We start from the raw sequence: 20179 nt of genomic DNA on the forward strand, positions 1-20179 counted from the left end.
GGAAATGAGGGCACTTGATGATGATGATGATGAAGGTACACTGTAGTGATTAAGCAGCAGTCAGAGTTTGGGGGGTTCATACCTTTGCTGATTTCCAGGTCAACGGGGTAATCGATGTTCTTGGTGAGTTTCTGGCAGCCTCCAGTCTTTTCAAACACAAATCTCTTCAGGTGAAGGACGAGCACGGGAGGCAGCTCTTCCAGAGTCACTCTCCGACTGATCTCAATCTGAAAAACAAAACACAAAGTTTATTTCTAACTGTAAACTTCGGACAAAACCCAATAAAAGTCATGTGGAGACAGGAAAGAACAGAACAAGAGGAATCACTTTGTTGGAAACTCAAACACTTGCTGAATCCTTTAATGCAGCCACTTGTGAATCACTAACTTCTCTCCAGTGACAGAGGACCAAATAAACGGTCCCTAAAGGGATGAAGACGAGAACGGTACAGTCATAATAAAGAACACACTTCAAACATGCCCACTTAACAGCTGGAGAGCAGATGTTCCTGCACTGGTTATTCAAAGTGTTTCCAGACGGACTTTTGAACTCAGATCCAAAGAAATAACATTTTTGAAAATAATCAATGCAGACACAGAGAAATGAGCACTTTAATTAACAAGACAAATAAACACTTTTATTTTGTAACACGACTGTTTCTTAACTCAAGTGTTATAAGTGTGAAAATGAACTTCTCACTCACCTCCTGCTTAGTTTTAGAGGTGTAGCCCTGGACCGACTCCCGTGCCACCAAAGTTTCCAGAGCCTCCTGCACAGTGCGGATCTTCTCTGACTGGATGTCGAGCTGCAGGGTGAAGAAAGGCTGCAGAGTGGCCGACTCTTTAGAGTTTTGTTGATAAACCACAGATCTGATGATGAAGGCACAAAACACACAAACCCAGTTAGAAATCCCAACATGAGGACATCGATTACTGAGGCACACTGAATAAAACATTACAATATCTATGCAAATAGCACGTATTTCATGTAGATGCCACAGATTGAATGCATGACTCTGGAATTCTGAAATGATTCAACCTGTATATGTTCGAAAAAAAACATTTTTTTCTGGCTTTTTTGGAGAACAATAATGTTCAAACTCTTAAGAAAGAAATAATTACTCTGACTAATACTCTAAGTATTACTGCCAGGAACAGTGGGTGCACAAACACTGCTGGATTTCATTTCTCTCTGGTCACAAGCATCACTACAAAAATAATCCTGTAAGACACTGTGTGACCAGTGCAGACCAGGACTGTGCCAGACCAGAGCTTCAGCAGCACAGGTTCTTAACTTTCATGTTTTTGTGAAACCTAAGATCTTTGCTTGTGGACGGATGCCCCACATTTAGCTGTTGAGAATTCTGACCCCAACAGACCCACAGTGGTTGTTAGTCAGATGGACTCTGGGGTTTGGTAGAGAAGAGCTAAAGACGGCTGATGACCACAAAGAGGGGATAAAATTAAACAGTGGAAACTACATAACCAGCTCCCCATCATCTATCACATGTCGAACATTTGAAGAAACTGAGCAGATATCTGCATATATTTAATATCAACACTGTCCAATATTAATAAAACAGTGTGGCAGGAACTCGAAGCTTCTCATAGAAAAGAAAGGCACAACCTTTTACAGAAATACAAACCAAGTTTCAGCCTTGACTTGCAGTTTAAATGTGAGTGATAGAGAATAAAAGAGGACCAAACACACAGAACTGTGGTCGAAACAAAGATGAACACAGAATGAGAACTTCTAACAGAGACCCATCATTAAGATCATTTCAGAGTGAATGCATTGCTCGCTCCAAGAGTCGTGTTTCAGTTTAAAGCTTGTGTGGTTTTCTGTGTCAAAAGACTTGAACTGATTAATAAAAGATGCAAAATCTTGATTCTTGTCGAGTTTCAAATGGATTACGACATTTCAGTAAATGGAAAGTTCAGGAAGATTTCCATAACTTCCAAATTTAGTCAGGTTAAAAAGATGCAACAAGCCAAGACATCAGGTCAGAAGAAACTGAACTATCCTTTGTGATAAAAGGAAAAGGGATTGGAATTTGGAATAGAACCCATGACCATCGAGTAGATAAAATAACAGTCAGTCATCAAAACCCTAAAATAAATGATGGAGCCCAGAACACGACTTTCCCTTTTTGGTAGTTCTCGTTCTTTTCAATGGAAATGCAAAAATATTTCTGAGGCGCATTTTAATCCTCTGTCAAAATACCTGATGTGACCACCAAAGATATCAGTGATGGGCGTGCGGACAAAGTCAGCTTGGCGCGTGATGGAAGTCTTGTTTCGGGGACCCACTTGCTCCCACTCATCCTCACTGCCCTCTTCGTCCTTATCAGCAACATCCTCTTCCACCGCTGCATGAGACTCAGGCCCATTGGGTGTTGAAGCTTCTGTTGAGCAAAAACAATACACCGCTAAAGATAAGCACATTAGAGATTGATTTTATTGTTTAACTTTAAAACTGTGGAAATATTTACTAAGATGAAAAACATTTATTCTGATATCAGAAGTGATTAAAATGCTTACTCTCTTCCTGAGGTGAGATAAGTTTTTTCAATGCCAGCATCTCTTCGTGCAGTCCGTTGAGAGTGAAGCCAAGATACTCCTCTGCATCTTCCTGTCGGCCCTGAAAGCACAGCATCTGCACGTCAGTGCCAATTAAAAGACTTTCCAAAGGATGCCTACTGTCAACTTAAAACACTTGTGTGGACACATGAATGTGCACACACTGTCTTCCAGTGAGGTAAACACAGACAAGGAAGCATGTTTTCAAAGGGAGTGAATCTCATTAGAAGCAGTGAAGCGTTATCATTCATTAAAAGCATTAAAGCTGAATCAGAACACACTCAGCATGTGTCACACATGAAATGCCTGTTTCCCTGTGAGGTGAGTTCAATTCCCAACAGAACGAACACTTTCTTCAAGCACCGTTTGTTCATGATGAGCGATCATGAGATGAATCAAAGGGAGGCTTACCTTCTCAGAAAGACTTGACTTGATGAGAGTGAGGAGTTTGTAAATGTAAGTCGGTTCAAAGGGAACACCAGGCCGAATGTCTTTCACAACCTTATCACCGACAACTGTGGACACAGTTACACATGTCACAACATGGGAGACGCTGACAGAACATTTATTTAGACACACGCAATAACCAATAGTCAAATCACTTCATCATAATAAAATGCATTTTTTTATTCAAATAAACAAAAACTACGGCAGCTTACCTTGCTGTTTGGCCTTCGATGGCACTGGCATGTTGTTAAACTCATTCACCAGCCTCACACTGTTAGAAAAACACACAAAAAATATGTCTAAGCGCATTGAAACACTTTAGATCTCACAAAGCAATGCATTTTCCCCAAGTTTGTAGAAATGCCACTTACAAGTTGTCGATCATGGGAGTGGAGGTGCATGATCTCTGCGTTTCATCGTGCAGAGGAATGGACTTCATCAGGTGATACATGGGAGGGCATGCGATCAGGGCCTGTAGGGTCTGAGTGTTTGTAGTCAGGGAGGAAAACACTGCACCACACTAAAAGCACATATTCTGTGTATGTGTGCAACTTCTGTTTTTTTTTCTCCTCTATAATAAATTGAATAAACACATGTTCTAAGATGATGGAACTCCTGGACTAATGTGTGGCTTAAAACGATTAACTTATTAAATTCAATAACAGAAAGGAAAGATGTCATTTTTCAGTTCAGGGCTGTAACATGTAATATTGTTACTCCATGGATTCTTTTCTTAATTAATCACTGAAACGACAGTTTTGGAAAACTGGACCTGGACTATTACTTCCCGCGGTCCAGGGTGCCGACTGAGGGCTGCAGCCATAACCACAAAAATTAAACATTTGAAATAGTAACTAGTCAACCATGGTGGACAGCAAGCAACTGTCACAACTGCATGTGATGGGGAGGCTTCTTGTATTCAGACCTGTTCAAACAAAAGTTCACCGTTGTGAGCCGTTACCACACACTGCACTATCACACACTTAATCTCTAAAAATCCCATTTACAGCTTTAGTGCTACTCGGCTCGACTTGGCTCAGTTTGGGTATCAGGCATGTTGTTTTCCATGACTTCATCGTACCTCCTCAACATAGGCGGGGTCATCATAGCATGGCTGCACAAAACTGCAGTCACGCCATTTTACATGTGACACAAACGCACTGGGTCCTCTCATCAGCCACCAAACACAGAAACACCTGCACCTCATCAACAGACCAGGGTGCATTTCTGCAGACAGCAGCCATGTAAGCTCGCTGTAACGCTCTCACGCCTCTCCCAGTGACAGAATACTTGATATCAGCTCAACTTGCTTGGGGAAAAAAAAAAGCAGCCATACCTAATGGAAATGAAAAAAAAGTCGAGTGGCACTAGAACTGCATAGATTAACATAGGAAATCACTGCAGCTTAAAGCAGAGAATTTGTTAAATAATCATTTAACTACATTTAACTAAAGATAAACAACTATATTTCATAATACTCATGTCTGTCTTGAACTTCACTTGTGCGATTGGGACACGTGCACACATGGTGACAGAGTTAAAAGGATACAGCATTGATATAGCACCAGTTTCCCTTGTTGATCAGTCCTCTCGGCTGCAAAGACACTGGTTTATGTATCAACTTCACATTCTCAATAAGTTCTGGGGATTCAAACAAACACAACATTATTTAACGGGCACAACAGTGAAACGTCAATACAGTGCAATTCTGCAGATTTTCAGTAAATGTGAACAGAAAACAAATGTTCCTCGTTCATTTCCTGCCTCTAATGACAACAGCACATGAGGTTGACGGAGTGAACGAGACTTTGCTGTACCACGCCTAGGAAGGGAGTCTGTCATTCAAAAACACAGCTCCCATGGTAACGTGGATATTTGTACATATGACAAGGGGAAAAAACAAGTCAACAGCATCTTTTCTGCGGTTACCACAAGAACAATGACATGTATACATTAGACAAAGAATAGATACAATATAGCCTTTGGTCCATAAATCTAGGTTTGTTGATAAACATGAATGCATTTTTCTTTCTTGTAAAGCTAAATCTGAACCTATGTATGACAAAAAACTGTTTAAGGTGTCAATCTGACCTAAAGGTACTTTTCAGCTGTCAAACTCATTGAATCATGCTCGTCAGATGAAAGTACAGCTTTCAGGTTCATAAGAAAGCTTAAGTGAAACATTCCCTCTCAAATGGGAACAAATTGTATCAGTCAAATTAAACCTAGATGGAATGTGCTGGATATGTGCACATGTGACTGGAAGGCATTGAGTTTCAAGTGGAAAGCAAAACCAAAGTATTTGTATGTAGAGAGAGAGAAATGAGACTTCTGGTCAGATCCTAAATGTGTACACATGCAGCATAAATCGGTTTGTCTAAATAAACAAATCTCAAATACTATAGACTACTTTTAAAAGTCAGAATGGAAAAATAGCTCGGTGTGTCTCAGTACAGTAACCTTGTAATCTTGCATCTGTTTGCAAGTTCTTAAATAAATGAACCCCAAAGTGCTCTCACATTAAACTAAACGATTCTTGTAACTGATCCCTCGACATGTGCTGCCAATCCACAATGGTTTGGCCTCAGTTTATTTTCTAAGCCAACCTGATCAATAAGATGTTTCTAGTATTCCCTTTCTCTTCTTTTACCCGAAATATTAGTTTCACTTAAGTCAACACTGAACACTGTCTTTTTCTTGGAGCTAAATTCCAGAATAGCCACATTCAAGTAAAACTGCAGCAATAACACAGGTTAACCATCACATGTAAAAGTATCCAACCACAACATGAAATATGACTTGTACATTTACATACTACACACGTCTTTAGAACAATCCCAGGACACACACGGGTACTTTCCAGAATGATGTTTCTACAAGTTAATATGGATTTTTTTTACCGAGTGAAAAAAGAAACAAACCTATCTGCTGCAGCTTTGACGAGAACGAGTATATAAAGTATTATCTGTCTACTTATAATAGTGCTAGGTAATGAGAAAAAGGGAATTGCACAAATGTAACTTACTTACAGCTATTCTATATATGTAGCAGCACCATCTAGTGTCCATTGGTTGAATTTCAGGAACATCAAAAACATCATGTCTAAAATCCTCCATGTGGCACAGTGCCATCGATCAACTTAAATACATAGATGCATAAGATCGAGTGGGAAACATGAAGTTACATCACTTATGACTTATGAATTATGAATAATTCACTATATGGATACAAGAGGGAAAGATGCAACTGATCCACTGCCGCCAAGGGGAGGTACGTAAATATAGCAGTGTAGCACATTCCTCAAGCAGCAAGTAAAACAGTATAAAACCAGTGTGATGGCTTCTGTTTTAACAACATATTCAATTAGCATATTAGTGTTTAAATAATACCTGCAAGTTTAGGGGCCATGGGATCCTCTGATACATGGACAGGGCCCTCTCTGACCTCCCCGACTTTCTCGGGCTGCTCTGGTGTGGCAGGGACAGGAGCCACAACTTCTACAACATTTTTTACTTCCACAAAGGCCTGGGGGCCCCCGGGAAGAGGCTTAGAGTTGTGGAAGAGGCTGGCCCAGGACTTGGGGAGGTTGGCAGGAGGAGCAGCTGGAATCACAGGCGAATGGGCCTGGTCTCCAACTGCTGTCTGGGCAGCAGAGTCTGGGGAGACCAGCTGAAGCTGCTCCCTGCTCTCACAGTCTTCTTTTTGTCCATCTGCACTAAGGAGAGTTTCAGGCTCTGCGAGCCCGTTGGCCACCCCACTGTCTGCTACCTCCCCTCCCTCCAGTTCAGTAGTCGTAATGGAAGTGGCAACAGGGGGGGTGGCCACAGCAGTTGAAGGAGGAAGAGGTGACTTTGAGCGGGGGCTGTGTGGAGTATCTGAAAGTTTGGGGCTTTGCGTAGCTAAGTGATCTGGCTGCTGATCTCCAGTCCGGGCTCCTTCCGTCATCCCTCTGCTTTGAGAGGAGGATGAACAGGAGGAATTTGTATTGTTGCCATCCGATAAAGAGGCAGCTCCACTCGTAAAGTCCAAAGAAGAATCATCAGGGCTATCACAAGTCCTCTGATTGGCAGTGGATGGGGGGGGAAACTTGGCAGCAGCTGTTGATGGTGCTGTGGAGACAGGTCCAGGGGTGGAAAGTTCAGCCCCTGTCAATCCCTTACTGTCCATATCCTCAGCACTGTTATGTGGGCCACCGAGTGCATGTCCGTTCACCAGTGCCGTTACGGCCCCCCCTTCCACTGCACTGCTGCTGTTGCCAGTTGACGGGTCCAGGTAATTATAATACCCCGGCGGTCGCTTTTTCTTTTTCTTCTTCTCACGTTGTCCCAGGCTACCAGGAAGTCCGTCCATGTCCTGGCATGCCTGGTGATTGTCCAGGGCCGAGGCCTCGGAGTCAGGGCCATCCAATGAGTTGAAGTGGGTGTCGTCTGGGTCATCAGATGCTGAAGGAAGTGTCTGTTGGGCTTTCTGGGCCGACTGGCAGCCCAGGATGAACTCTGGAGCCTGGGGATTGAGGGTGCTCGAAACCTTGTACAAAGGATCATTCACCCCAATAGGCTTGGAATCCATCACCTCATCAACGCCAAACTCAATGCGTTGATAGTCTTCTGCTGCAGATAATAGGTCACAATTAGAAACGAGGTTATGTCTCTAAAAACAGCCTAAATTATACATAAGACAGTGTGTTTACTTTAATACAAGATCATTATTTCTTAACAAATAGGCCACCATTCAATGGGAATCATGGGAACATGCAGACATAATAAAATAGAAATAATTTAGTCACATTGTGGGATTTTGCAGCTAGTTTTGGGTCTATGCTGGGCTCAACCACATTCCTTGTGGGCTTATAAGTGCCCTCTGTGGGGTGATCATAAAAATGTAATATTTCCAGTGGGACAGGGGGGACAAGTTTGTCTTTGACATGCTTTTATGATAGTTTTTTATTTGCCAGACAAATAGCAGACAGCCATCAAATGACTAGACTTGAGAGCTGTGCCAGTCATGTTGGCTGTCCTGGATTTTTAAATTTTTAAATCAGGATTCAAAATTGTAAAATGATGGACTGATAATTGCACATTTATTCAAAAGCATAAGAAAGAGGAATTTTAGTCTTAATGATATGCTATACGGTGCACTCTGCACAGAGGAACTGTATCGAGATTAGGGCCTTAAGTAACAATAACTTTCATAATCAATTAATCTGTCGATTATTTTCTCCATTAATGGAGTACTTGTTGATGTGCGTTTACCAAACCTGGAAATGATGACGTTCTCAAATGTCTTGTCTACAAACCAAAATGATTGAGGTTTAATGATTTCTTTGTCACATGGAGCAAAGAAACCAGAAAACATTCACATTTAAGCTGAAAAAACATTTGAACTGAATAATCAATTATCAAAATAGCTGACGATTAATTTAGTAATCCATTATTTCTATCTTAAATAGAGCATATTGTATTTGTGCTTTTCTATATATTTGAATCTCTTCAAATCAACATCTTGATTTTAGGAGAATGTAACATCATTTTGGAAGAATGCTGAAAGGGACCCGTCTGGATACTTTCATAATCCAGTGTATCAGGGACGCAATGTGCATCTGTATTTCAACACTACATGTTCATTCAATGTACATCATCATCACATGACAAAGTTGTATAGCCATTTAAATTGTTAGGTACTGTGCAGCGAGAGTCGTAAAGTGAAAATAGTGAAAACACAAAACATTAGTGAGTAAGAGTAAATCAGAACAATCACCAAAGTCTTTGATTATGACACAGCAATCTGACCACGCAAACAGTAAACCCTAGTGTTCTGAAAGGGTTAAAAAGGGCGTATGAAAACAGCAGTTACTTCCTCTACTGAGATTAGAAGATCATCTGTTAGTGTTACTGAAATCAAACTTCATGACTGTAAAATGCATTCTGCAGTCAACCCATAACAATAAAAGTCTCAATATGTATAGGTTAGCAATCACATGAAACAACACTATTGTGACGGTTAAAATTATACGGTAATCAAATCAGATTTTAATTCAACTCAGAGCCCTGCAGTAGTGAAAATGCATTATATGCAAGAGAAGATAAGATACTTCGCAGTATCTTGAGCATGCAAAGCTCTAAAGATTATACCAACAGGCAAGAGAAAGAATATAGGCGCAAGGTTAAGAGAGCCACCAGTTCTTGACACCTGGATTTGAGTTTTACAGCAAACGTACAACAGCTAGTCAAGCCACAGGGTGTTCAGACACCTCAACTCACCGCAAACCTGCAGTCCCATAGACTCCATAATATAAGGTACAGCAGGAGTGCAGTAACTTCCTAAATAATCAATACAAATCAAGGTAAGGCAAATATCATGCTCAAATGAGTACAATTTCAATTAAAAGGTGGCTACTAAAACATGTTTCATTTGGTGGCTGAAAGGGGGTGAAAATAAAAATGATTGATTATCAAGTTGTAGTCAATATTTGCATTTATATATGTGTAGTATATGTAAAACAAATAGTAACTTCATCTATAAATGTATGAAAACACATGGGTCAGCTCAGCCTGGACCCTAAGCAACCTGCTCTGAATAAGTACAAATACGATGTAAATTTAAAGCAAGGTAACCAAAGGATCCTGACAGAACGTAGTGAATTCTGATGCTAATATGGTGGCATTTGGTGTTTATGAAATATACATACCAGAAGACTGACTGACGCATGGGACTTTGTCATTGAAGGGAGGAAGCTGGGGGGGGGAAGGCAACATTAAAACTTACACATTATGGAATTACATTTTCATAATAGTCACTTACAAGCCATTACTTGGACAAAGGTGGCAGCAAACAATTACATAAACTCATGTTAGTCACAGATAACAAATTACCTACTACAGTTTTTGAGAGTAGTAGTAGTAGTAACACCTTGATAGCAATAATAAACCAATACAACAGAAAACCTAAAACATTACAGTCTGGAATCAATGACAGAAAAATGAACAGTGTGCCACTATGTCTCATAGGAGATCAACACATTGAAGCATATTCAATATGAAAGCTACCAGGGAAATGGGGGTATTTTCCCACAAGTGTGTAATGTGTAATAATACTTTCTGCTAACTGTATATTGGGGTGGGTCAAAATATCAATTTGGTGATATATTGTTTCCTGTGCCCTCATTCAAATGAATGAGGGCAACTTGGGCAGAGGTTACCTGGACATAGAGTTGCATAGACTTTGTTCTCCATGTAGTGAATAAATAAAGAAATCCTGCACTTTTCACGGACATTTTTTTCATTTAGTTAGACAGATATTGTTAAGTATTTCTAGGTCATTGGCTTGGATTATACAGATTATCACAGTTCCAAATTGTAATATTATTGGCATTATGTACCATGTACTGGATATCGTGTCCTGACGTACCCTGTGATTCCCAACCCTGATGTATATTGTGTAACACTCCACCCACATCATGTAAACACAGCTGGTACTGTTACATATAAACCAATCTCCTTACCTCAACATAACATCGTGGAGTCACAAAAAACTGGTTGATCTCATCAGGGGTGAATTCCCCGAAGATGTACTGTAGGAAGAAAACAACAGAAAGGTTAAAAAAGGGACAAAATTGTATCATGACATCATGCATGAATCAAATAGGGCTGCAACTAATGTTTAATGACCGATTAATGCACGATTTGTTTGGTACATAAAATGTTGAAACACACCCAAATGTATAAGTTTTAAAATTTGTAATAAATTTTTAAAATCAGTCAATTATTAAAATATTTGATATTGAATTTACTACACTGTAGCCCGATTAAATAAACAAATAAGCATAGGTCCTCTTCAAACCTCTGCCTTGAATTATGCTTTCAGACAAATAGACAGTTGCGAATCCATCAACTCTCTGACCATTTTGACTTCATGCAGAGGTGATCTAGTAATAAAGTCATGGTATCAAAACCACTGTTGAACCGACATGTGTGGGACGTTCTAAATGACTCATCATAATCATCGCGCAGGATTCAGTGTCGTTCATTGGCCCAAACACACTTGATATCGCATATCGGCAAAAAGTCCAATGTCGTGCGTCCCTATTTAATAGCCATTATACAGCTATATCCGCGGTTATGATTTTTATTGTTACGCATTATATTAGCTGTAGTTGGAATACACCTGACAGATGACCCTTTGAGCTTCAGATGGAACACTGCAATGTGAAACCCAAGTGTCCAAATGGACGTGAAAAACACAAAGCCACTGAGGAAAGGTGAACCAAGCTCACTAGCTACGACGTTAATCCTCTCAGTGTGATAAACAGTGGAACGTCAAAGGGGAGGGGCATAGAAAAAAGAAAGTGCAACTCAAGCATATGTAACTCTTTGCAAACAAGGCCCCACATTGCTGAAATGGCACCACAAGCAACAAACAGCCAGCCATAATCCAATGGCCTCAGGATCGCTAATACAATCACAACAGAGAGAATGTCCCTTAGCTTCTTTCTGCAGGCATGCCATGCGTACCACACTAAGCTTCCCTTACTGTTCGTTTGGACTGAGGATTACAACAAATTAGCCATCTGTATGATTTCAACACACTTTAGAGACTATGTTGGGCTGGAAAATACGGCCAAAAAATAAATTACTAATAAAAAAAATCAAATCAATCAATTAATTAATACTGAGAAGTTGAAGAAGCCAATTAATTGTTGACTATTACTTACTGAAACTCAAATGTCAGCAAGAAAGGTTTGTGTTACTTTATGAGCAGGTCAATTTGGCCCCACGTGCAACCATAAATCTTATAAGTGATATTTCACTGTATCGATTTTTCACCCCAACCACAACAACTACACCTGAGCTTTCAGTGAATCTTTAAAAGCTTTACTTAACGTAATAACAGGTTAACTTTTTAAACTATGGAGAAGTATGACAATGCAAGAAAGGAATTGCTGTCATTCAGGCTAGCCGCTGGTGAAAGATGTTATCTTTACATTCCAGTAGTGCCTGAGCAAACATTTCGTCACAAGCTGAACAGTTAAAATGATGCAATTTCTGAAAGAATGCCAGTTATTTTCTGTCTATACAGTGGAAAGTTTGGTTATTAATTGATAGTTTAAACAAATAATGTAATATTTCCCTGCAAAAGACCCACACAATCCCTGTTAAGCATAAATATAACTTGATCTTTTAAATGTTTTTTAATTGTTTGACTGGTGGATCTACATATTGTAAGTGTTGTGACAACTGAATGGGAAGTTCAGCTCATTTCATACATTACACACTTGGATGTTAAGATATCACAAATACAGTAAAATGGTGCAATGGCACATCAAATCAACACAATTTATAACTGGTACTCCAGATTTATAACTGGTATTGAATGTATGAACACAGCCAATGTGGTTAATTCTCAAACTTCTGGTTGACTGCATTCAAGGGGCGTGAATCCATTTTTGGCTGTAATACACGTTCAAACTCTGCAAGGAAGTTCCCCTTTGCACTGCTTTATTAGTTTGAGTCCATAGGAAAATACTACAGTTGCCATGTTCTAAAAAATAAGTTTTGAAAGTTTTCTAAAAAGGCATGAGCTACGACATGTTCCCAATATGAGCAAAATATGCTGCAGCAAATAATCAATAACCGAAATGCTGCTGAGGGCACTTCAGCATGAATGCAAATTAAACAAAGCCCGACAGCTACATGGTCAATCATTCACAACACCTTACTGTGTCATCATTCATTTTTAAAATTAAACCAAGGATAATGTCATTTATTTTGTTGTTTTTAAAGCTCCTGCAATGACCTTGAATGTAAGGAAACACCCCATCTATCATCACAATTCATCATAATTACAACCACGTAGGTACAACTCAAATGTACTCTAACCAATACAGGATATCTTAGTGATACTTCCAGTGTAGTGTATAATTTTTTTAAGATAATAAGGGAAAATGGTTGCAAAGCGGAAAGATTATATTAAAATATAAGATGAATATTGCTGTCTGCAGTTGTATTTTGCCAATTGTTGGAATTAAATTACCATTCTGTATCAGCAGCTACTGATACAAACCAGTCCTGATAGGCAATTCCAGTATGACCTGTTTTACTAAATTCACTCTTAAGAGAGTGAGTAGGACAGTGTATTGGCACCGGGGGACTGATTGGCCTTGGTTCAGGTTCTATGACTTTTTTTTTTAATAGAACATGCTTTTGTGCAGAATTTGTTTGGCAAGAAAAGCGGTCGCCAACACCAAATGAAATACTTGACAGGAGTCCAAATCTGGTTGCCCCAGAATATAAGGAAACTGTTAATTTGGAGTTTTGTCACTTGCTAAGTTTGGCAATTTACAAACTCTCATGCTATGCCATTCATTCTGTCGCGTTTAAACAGATTCTAACCGAAACCATGGCATTGTGGAAAGGACGAACAATTAGATATAGGTATGAACATGGGACATCATTGATAAGGAAAGAGCGGGGAAGAAGAGGAAGTGTGAAAGCATGCAGAATTCTGTCTTTGGATTGCGTTTCTACGGTCATTCACAATTTGAAGCCGATGAAGCACGTAAACGTCCATTTGACATGTTCACTGTGTAGATGTAAGTGTGTACGTTTAAATTCAAGTCATCCAACTAGCATAAACTACAGAGCTGACATGCCTCTCCACGCACAGTGAGACTTCACCACGGGCCTTCGCACATGACAGCTAACTCCCTCAGATATGGCGCTGAACTCGCTCCTTCGCGATACCAACGATATAAGCGCTCAGCTGCGCTGTCGTTTGTGAGCTCGACCCTGTTTCTAACTGTGTCCATGTCGAGAAGAAAGCGTCGCTATTAACGAAGGCCTCCTGTCGCATTTCCATGGAGCTAAGTAGCTAGCGGGCTGAGTGCAGTCTATCAGCGCACCACCTGTGCACAGCAGTGGTGCTAACAGCTAAACGAGCACCAGGAAACGTTTCATCCACGCAAACTATACACAAATGGTGTCACACAAACACGCCGACGCGTCATCGTCTCTCCTGAATGTACAGATTTCTTTAAGAAAAACGACTAAGTTGTTGTGATCTGCGCTGGTAGGAGAAGGCCTGTGTGAGCAGGTGGGCCACACACACACACACACACGCAGCAGTTTTCATGCTTACTTTCCTCTAAGAAATTGCACGAGACACTTGTGACATTTCACACCGGCGCGTGACTCCCTTGCGATTCGTGTCATTTTCATGTGGTTTGTCTGAATCAGAGAAACGGTGGTAAATATTAGCACCGACTCATTTGAATGGAGAGACCGGGGCCCTGTTAGCTGCCGTGCTGGTGTTTCAATGGGGCTTGGGGGCATTAGCAAGCACTTTTCACTAGTTCCATTTTCAATGACACGACTGGAGTTACGCGCAACAACACGTGGCTGCTAACAATGCTACGCGAGGGAGACACGCGTGTAGGCCTGAACATGAGGAAACGTGGTGCGATCGTGACTCGGCGGATAAGAGCACGGCGCGTGCGGCTGGACTTGTTTTGCAGGCTAACGTTAGCCAGCTAGCTACCTGGTTACTGTGAGCAGCCATGCTCCCGGTGAGGTTCTCTCTCTCCTCCGCTGGCAACACGAAAACTCTCCCGGGGAGGTGTTGTAGCTGTGAAATGACCGTCACAAACGGTGTCCTACTTCGACGCCATTGTCATTTTTCCAACGTTGTCCTGTCAGTCGGTCGTTTCGATCCATGTAACGCATCAGCACTTCATGCTGCTCGCGCCGCCGTCACCGCCATTTCTGTCCACTATCTTTCTCGCTTGCTAGCCGAGCCAGCGCGCGGTCGGTTGTAGAGGCAGCGTGAGCCCGAGGAATAACCAGCAACACTTCCGGTGCTTTGCTCTCCTCCCGGATTTCACAATAAAAGCCGGCCCTCTTTGTGGACGGACTGACCTCTCTCATCTTTGCGCCAACAAGCGAGCAAACCGATGTTGGACATTTATTTTGAAACGCGCACGCCTCGCCGGAACACTTTAAATACATCTTTGCCGCGCGCTTCACGAGCGTGACCGCGTGAGCTGCGTACGTTCACGTCCGGGTTGAATCATAAATCACAGGTTTTTGATTTTGGAAGTCGAGCGATGACTGAGGCGAATGTTGTTTTTAATAAATGTGACGCTTCCTCAGTTCTTTAACAAACGGAAACGAGTGAATTTCATCTTGTGTGTGTGTGTATTATTTCATTAATATGAACTTCATGTGTATGTTGTCATCATTTGGTGGAAGTCAACGGTTACGGTACAGAGACGAGTGGGCGTGGCACATCACAGGTGTGCGACGGGAGAAGGAAATGGGAAACAGGAAATAAAGAAGGTGGTCTGTTGTTGATGTTGCTTCCTCGACGTAAACGAAAACACGTACTCTCCGCTGACAGCGTCTAAAAGTAAGAACCCTTGTTGTACGCGTTGTATTCACGAGCATCGACTATTTAAGTTTAATGCGTAAAAGTATTTTTGAAGATCGTGAATTGCGTGTGAAACTTGGGTTCCCACGAACTGGAACAAAAATAATAAGTGGATCGGATCTCATATATATATATATATATATATATATATATATATATATATATATATGTATATATATATCCAATATAGTCTGTAACAGACAGCATGTTGACTTGTTTTATTGCAGTTATGGGATGTTTTCAAATGTCTGGTTCCATCTCAGTGAAGCTCAATTATCTTAAGTTGTTTTAAAGTGTCAGTAGAAATTCAAGATGATAGTATTGTTATCCCAGTTATCAGTGTGTGAAGGTAGTGTATCTATTTTTTCAAGTTTCAGAAACAATGTTAGATGTACAATTTGAACTATTTTACATATGTACAAAAACTGTGTCACTGTTTGGACTGTTTGTTTTCAGGTTTCTGTCTGTTTTTGGAGGACATGTCCCACTGCCCTGCATGTTCTAGATGTTTCCCTGCTCTAAAACACCTGATTCGAATAAACGGGTCATTTCCAGGCTTTTTGCAGAGCTTAGTGATGAGCTGACTACATAAATCATCTTATTTAATCTTATTTGGAGCAAAGTAAATCTCCCCTGTAAAGAAACCCCTGTCTTTGGACCTTTAGCAGCCATTACTCTTAAATCATCTACCATGCTGTTTGCTGTCCACAGTTGCAGAGAGGTATAAGAATCTACTCTATTTATTAAGTCTGTAACTGGATTCATGTCCACAATGTTGTGTTGGCAGAAGATGCCAGAGAGGGGAAGACACCACCACAGGAGCGATGTGTACACGGAGAACAAGAGCAGAGACAGAGACAGAGACTATTCACCTCATGGAGGAGGCCGCGCTTCATATGACAGCAGAGGACGCGACCAGAGGCCGAGAGACATGGACACAAGAGGCTCTGCTGGTGACAGGAGGGACGTGACGAGTGCCTCTCACAGGGAGCCAGCTGCTTACAGAGACCACAGACACGAGCATGAAGGACCCTCCAAACTGTAAGGAACTTTATATGCTCTGTAAACGAGGCCCGGCGCTTTGTGTCGTATTTATTTGTTTTCATTTGATGTAAAATGTTGAATTCTGTCTCTGTGTTGTTGTTCTAGGTCCAGAGAGACACCGGTGCACCACGCTGAGCAGGAGGACGAGTATTATGTGCAACAACACAGACAGGCTCTTTACAACCTGAGGTACATCTTAACAAGCAGAGGCAAGTATATTCAATTGTTAACTTCTAGAATGTCTAAATCATTTGAAAACATTGCTTGTTGGTATCACTTGTTATTGTCCTTGTGTCATAATGTAATGTTACCACATCACAATGGTATTTTCAAATGGGTTCATTTGGAGCAGACACAAGGTTTTCACAAGTGATCCCATCGGACTTTTCCAGGTTCTTAAACTTAAGCTTAAATGCTGATTATCATCTAATAATCAGCTCCACACGACTCTCTCTGCGTGTTTACACCTGACATTCCTGTGCTGCACACAGGAAATGATCCACGTTTCCTGTCAAGAGAGCGAATACAGCAACTTTTTGTTAGTAAAGTGAGACAAAGTCCACAACCCAAAGGTATCGGCAACATTTATGCACAAGTTTGTCACGTCAGTGTTGTGTCGCAGGTCTGTGTCAGCTCATGGAGGTATTTGTGAACCTGCTGATCATCATCTGTGCCGGAGTGCCTTACAGCAACAACGGGGGTTACCGTGACCTGGCCAGCCTCGGCGGAGTCTACTATTATCACTTTGGCGGCGCCAACGCGTTCACTGGAGCCGACGCAGACCGAGTGAAGGAGCTGGACCGGCTGTTCCATCAGCTCAAACGCCCACCGTACGTCTTCGCCATGGCCTGCGGGGGGGTTTTAATGATCTACGCCTTTGTCATGCTCGGCCTGGGGATCTTCCGCGTCCCTTACCGCTGCCCTCCTGTGCTGCTGGGCGAGGCTCTGCTGAACTTCCTGATCGGCCTGGGTTACATCCCCGCTCTGGCCTTCTACTTCATTAAGCTGCAGGAAACCTACAATAATCCCATCTGCACAGAGAGAGAGGAGATGTACAAGAGCAAAGGGCACAAGGGCTTCGAGTGTCGGGTGCACGGGGCGGACATCGCAGGAGGCCTCTTTGGGGCGACCGGGGTGTTTGTTTTCATCTTTGGTGCAGTGTTAGCCGTCAGAGCGTTCAGGTCAGTGCGCGACAGGAAGCAGCAAAGAGCAAACGAGGACAGTCATTTTTAGACTTTTTATATCTATTGTTATTTTGTATTAACTCTTGTTTACTCTGATGAATGAATCAACGCAGCATCTTGTTTAGAATATTTAAAGGGGCTATATGTAAGTTTAAAACAGGCACTTTAATCTACAGTAATTTGATCAAATATTAGTTATCCTCTTCCCCCTCCTCCCTGGAGACTCGAGGTCACCGTGTCGTTTGGTAGTTTGAGGATTCAGTCCTGTACGAACCATGATGGATCAGAACTGAAATCAGAACTGAAACAGAAGTGGTGCAGCACCTGTACCCGTCTAAGTCTGCACCGGAGTCAGTCACCATTAACATACGGCCCCTTTAACCTTTACTCAAAGCTGCTTTTATACTCTTTTTATGCTTCAGTGCATTTTTTACATTGAATGTTTCACCGTTGCCTCTCGTCGAGTTTACAGAACTGTTTACAGCGTCTTGCCTTGTGTAAATGTGTAGTGATACTAAACTACTCAATGTGTCATGTTATTATATACACACATGACATACATGTTACTGTTCATCAAAGTGTTGTGCAATTGTTTTATGTTTCCTTTTAGGAAAATTAAATCAGTTATTAGGAAAGTGACCTTGTCTGCGTTTCCAAAATCATGATGAATTCCATAGATCTTCATACAGTTTCTGCTGTTTTTAAAGGAAAAGTGTCACATTAAATGTAGTGAAATGTATATTTGTTACGATGAGGATGATTTTTGGATTTTATGTTTTGTATTCAAAGTTCTTATAGCCGTAAATATTAAAATATTCTTAAAGAATAAATATCATTTGTTGTCACTGCAGCTTTTCACATTATAATACGGATAATGTAATTCAAAATCCTACCAATAGATGGCATATATACTGTGCTCAAGAATGATCTCAGTTTCCTCTGATTCACTCTCTTCAGAAACCAAGGCAAATATTACTTTCCTTTTTTAAACTTAAGAGTATTGACGAAACAAATGGTCAACATCATGTCATGTACTGACCAGTGTCGTTTTAATGAGATTTATTAGTAGGAAATCATCATGAAATAGTGAGCAAAATGGACACTGGACAAAAAGGAAACTCACAGTAAAAAGTTTTATTGCTACTTGGCTAAAAATTAATTTCAAAACAGCTCGTCTGCTTAAAACTAACAATAGCAGCATTTTTTAAATAAAAACGACTACTTTCCACTCTCAAAGGTCGTGAGAGTGCAGGGCTCATGTTTAGTCCTGTTCCTAAATCAGAATTCTTGTAAATAAAACCAAAACATACGCAGGAATCTGCATGCTAGAATCATAATAGAATGAAATGATTAGATATGCTCACATTTGGTGTGTTTTTATGCTGACTTACATTTAGGGCATGCGTTCAACAGTGAATACATTTATCATTAGTACCTTTTTAAATAAAGGGACAGTTTTCTTCAGAAACTCTGCAGTGGAGAAGGAAATGAACACAATGAGGTACAAAAATAAAGCGCTTCAGCTTCTTGGCATTGAGAAAGAAAAATATTCAAGCATTTCTAGAAAATAATGTACAGGGAAATTAAACAATGGCTACTTTGGTCACATGATTAACAACCGTCAGTTTCATTCACCACACGCACGCACACACGCACAAACACGGTCATGCACACGCGGACAACATGTGTGCATGTCGTTTTACATTCACACAAAGACATTTTTGCTGAAGTTGTTGTGCAGAGAGGAAATGATGCTTTTACACTTCATCAATAATCAGCAGGTAATAAATGAAACACTGCAGCTGTCACACACACACACACACGTGTCACAGCGCAGTGACACTGTGGGCCTGTGAAGAATTAAAGGGAATATTTCTGTGTGTGTGTGTGTGTGTGTGTGTCGCTCTGTATCTGTTGGCATATGTACATGCACACTGATTAGTACACGATTGGTCCAGGACAATAGAGTGAATGTCTACATCAGGGGTGTCAAACTCAAATGACCTGGGGGCCAATGAGCATCTAGTCTGGTCAAGCGGGGCCAACAACTATTTAGTAGCCGGTGGGCAATATAAGATATTCATTATGATATTAGATTCATGCCACATGTGGCCCCCGGGCCACCAGTTTGACACATGTGGTCTAGAGCATATCATCAGAAAATGACCAGAAACAAACAACGTGTGCACCAGCAGTAAATGCCTGAAATGACAAAAGCACACTGAAAATGAGGATTAGAAAGACTCACACAGGAATAAAAAAGCAACACAACACACACACACACACACACACAGACTTTTCAAGGTGCCATAGATGCCACACATGACGACACATCAGTGTGGATGTTCACAGATATTCACACACGTGGGAAAACAGTTTGTGTTTCTGTGTTTACAGTTTGCATATTCGTTTATCTCCCAAACGTCTCAAACTTCTCCGCTCCACAAACTCATGTTATTATTCACAATCATTTGTCTTACAGCTCCTCTAGCTCCCCCTGTGGCC

At 41.0% G+C, this 20179-nt stretch overlaps 3 protein-coding genes across 9 annotated transcripts in view; 1 reads left to right on the forward strand and 2 right to left on the reverse strand.

Annotated features, from left to right (window-relative positions):
• usp10 (ubiquitin specific peptidase 10) overlaps positions 1–14806 on the reverse strand; it is a 23669-nt gene extending 8863 nt beyond the window's left edge. For 2 of the 7 annotated variants that reach the window (XM_044029758.1, XM_044029757.1), the window contains exons 1-13: positions 14559–14806; positions 10528–10596; positions 9715–9760; positions 9287–9346; positions 6416–7636; positions 4576–4667; positions 3398–3507; positions 3239–3297; positions 2991–3094; positions 2541–2655; positions 2224–2404; positions 704–869; positions 83–227 (exon numbers count right to left, since the gene is read on the reverse strand). In XM_044029758.1, coding sequence (XP_043885693.1) covers positions 83–227; positions 704–869; positions 2224–2404; positions 2541–2655; positions 2991–3094; positions 3239–3297; positions 3398–3507; positions 4576–4667; positions 6416–7636; positions 9287–9346; positions 9715–9760; positions 10528–10596; positions 14559–14579 — 2389 coding nt within the window. In that variant the 5' untranslated portion in view covers positions 14580–14806. The remainder of the gene's footprint in view (positions 1–82; positions 228–703; positions 870–2223; positions 2405–2540; positions 2656–2990; positions 3095–3238; positions 3298–3397; positions 3508–4575; positions 4668–6415; positions 7637–9286; positions 9347–9714; positions 9761–10527; positions 10597–14558) is intronic. The other 5 variants (XM_044029760.1, XM_044029761.1, XM_044029763.1 and 2 more) reach the window with 5 other exon arrangements.
• swap70a (switching B cell complex subunit SWAP70a) overlaps positions 1–20179 on the reverse strand; it is a 924354-nt gene that overhangs the window by 168425 nt on the left and 735750 nt on the right. The gene's annotated exons all lie outside the window — the stretch shown is intronic.
• On the forward strand, positions 15247–18486 carry marveld3 (MARVEL domain containing 3). The gene is made up of 4 exons (XM_044029796.1): positions 15247–15425; positions 16234–16487; positions 16596–16699; positions 17113–18486. The coding sequence occupies exons 2-4, from the start codon at positions 16237–16239 to the stop codon at positions 17721–17723; spliced, it is 966 nt and encodes a 321-aa protein (XP_043885731.1). The 5' UTR covers positions 15247–15425; positions 16234–16236; the 3' UTR covers positions 17724–18486.

Source organism: Solea senegalensis, linkage group LG7, assembly GCF_019176455.1.
Source record: "Solea senegalensis isolate Sse05_10M linkage group LG7, IFAPA_SoseM_1, whole genome shotgun sequence".
Taxonomy (NCBI): Eukaryota; Metazoa; Chordata; class Actinopteri; order Pleuronectiformes; family Soleidae; genus Solea; species Solea senegalensis.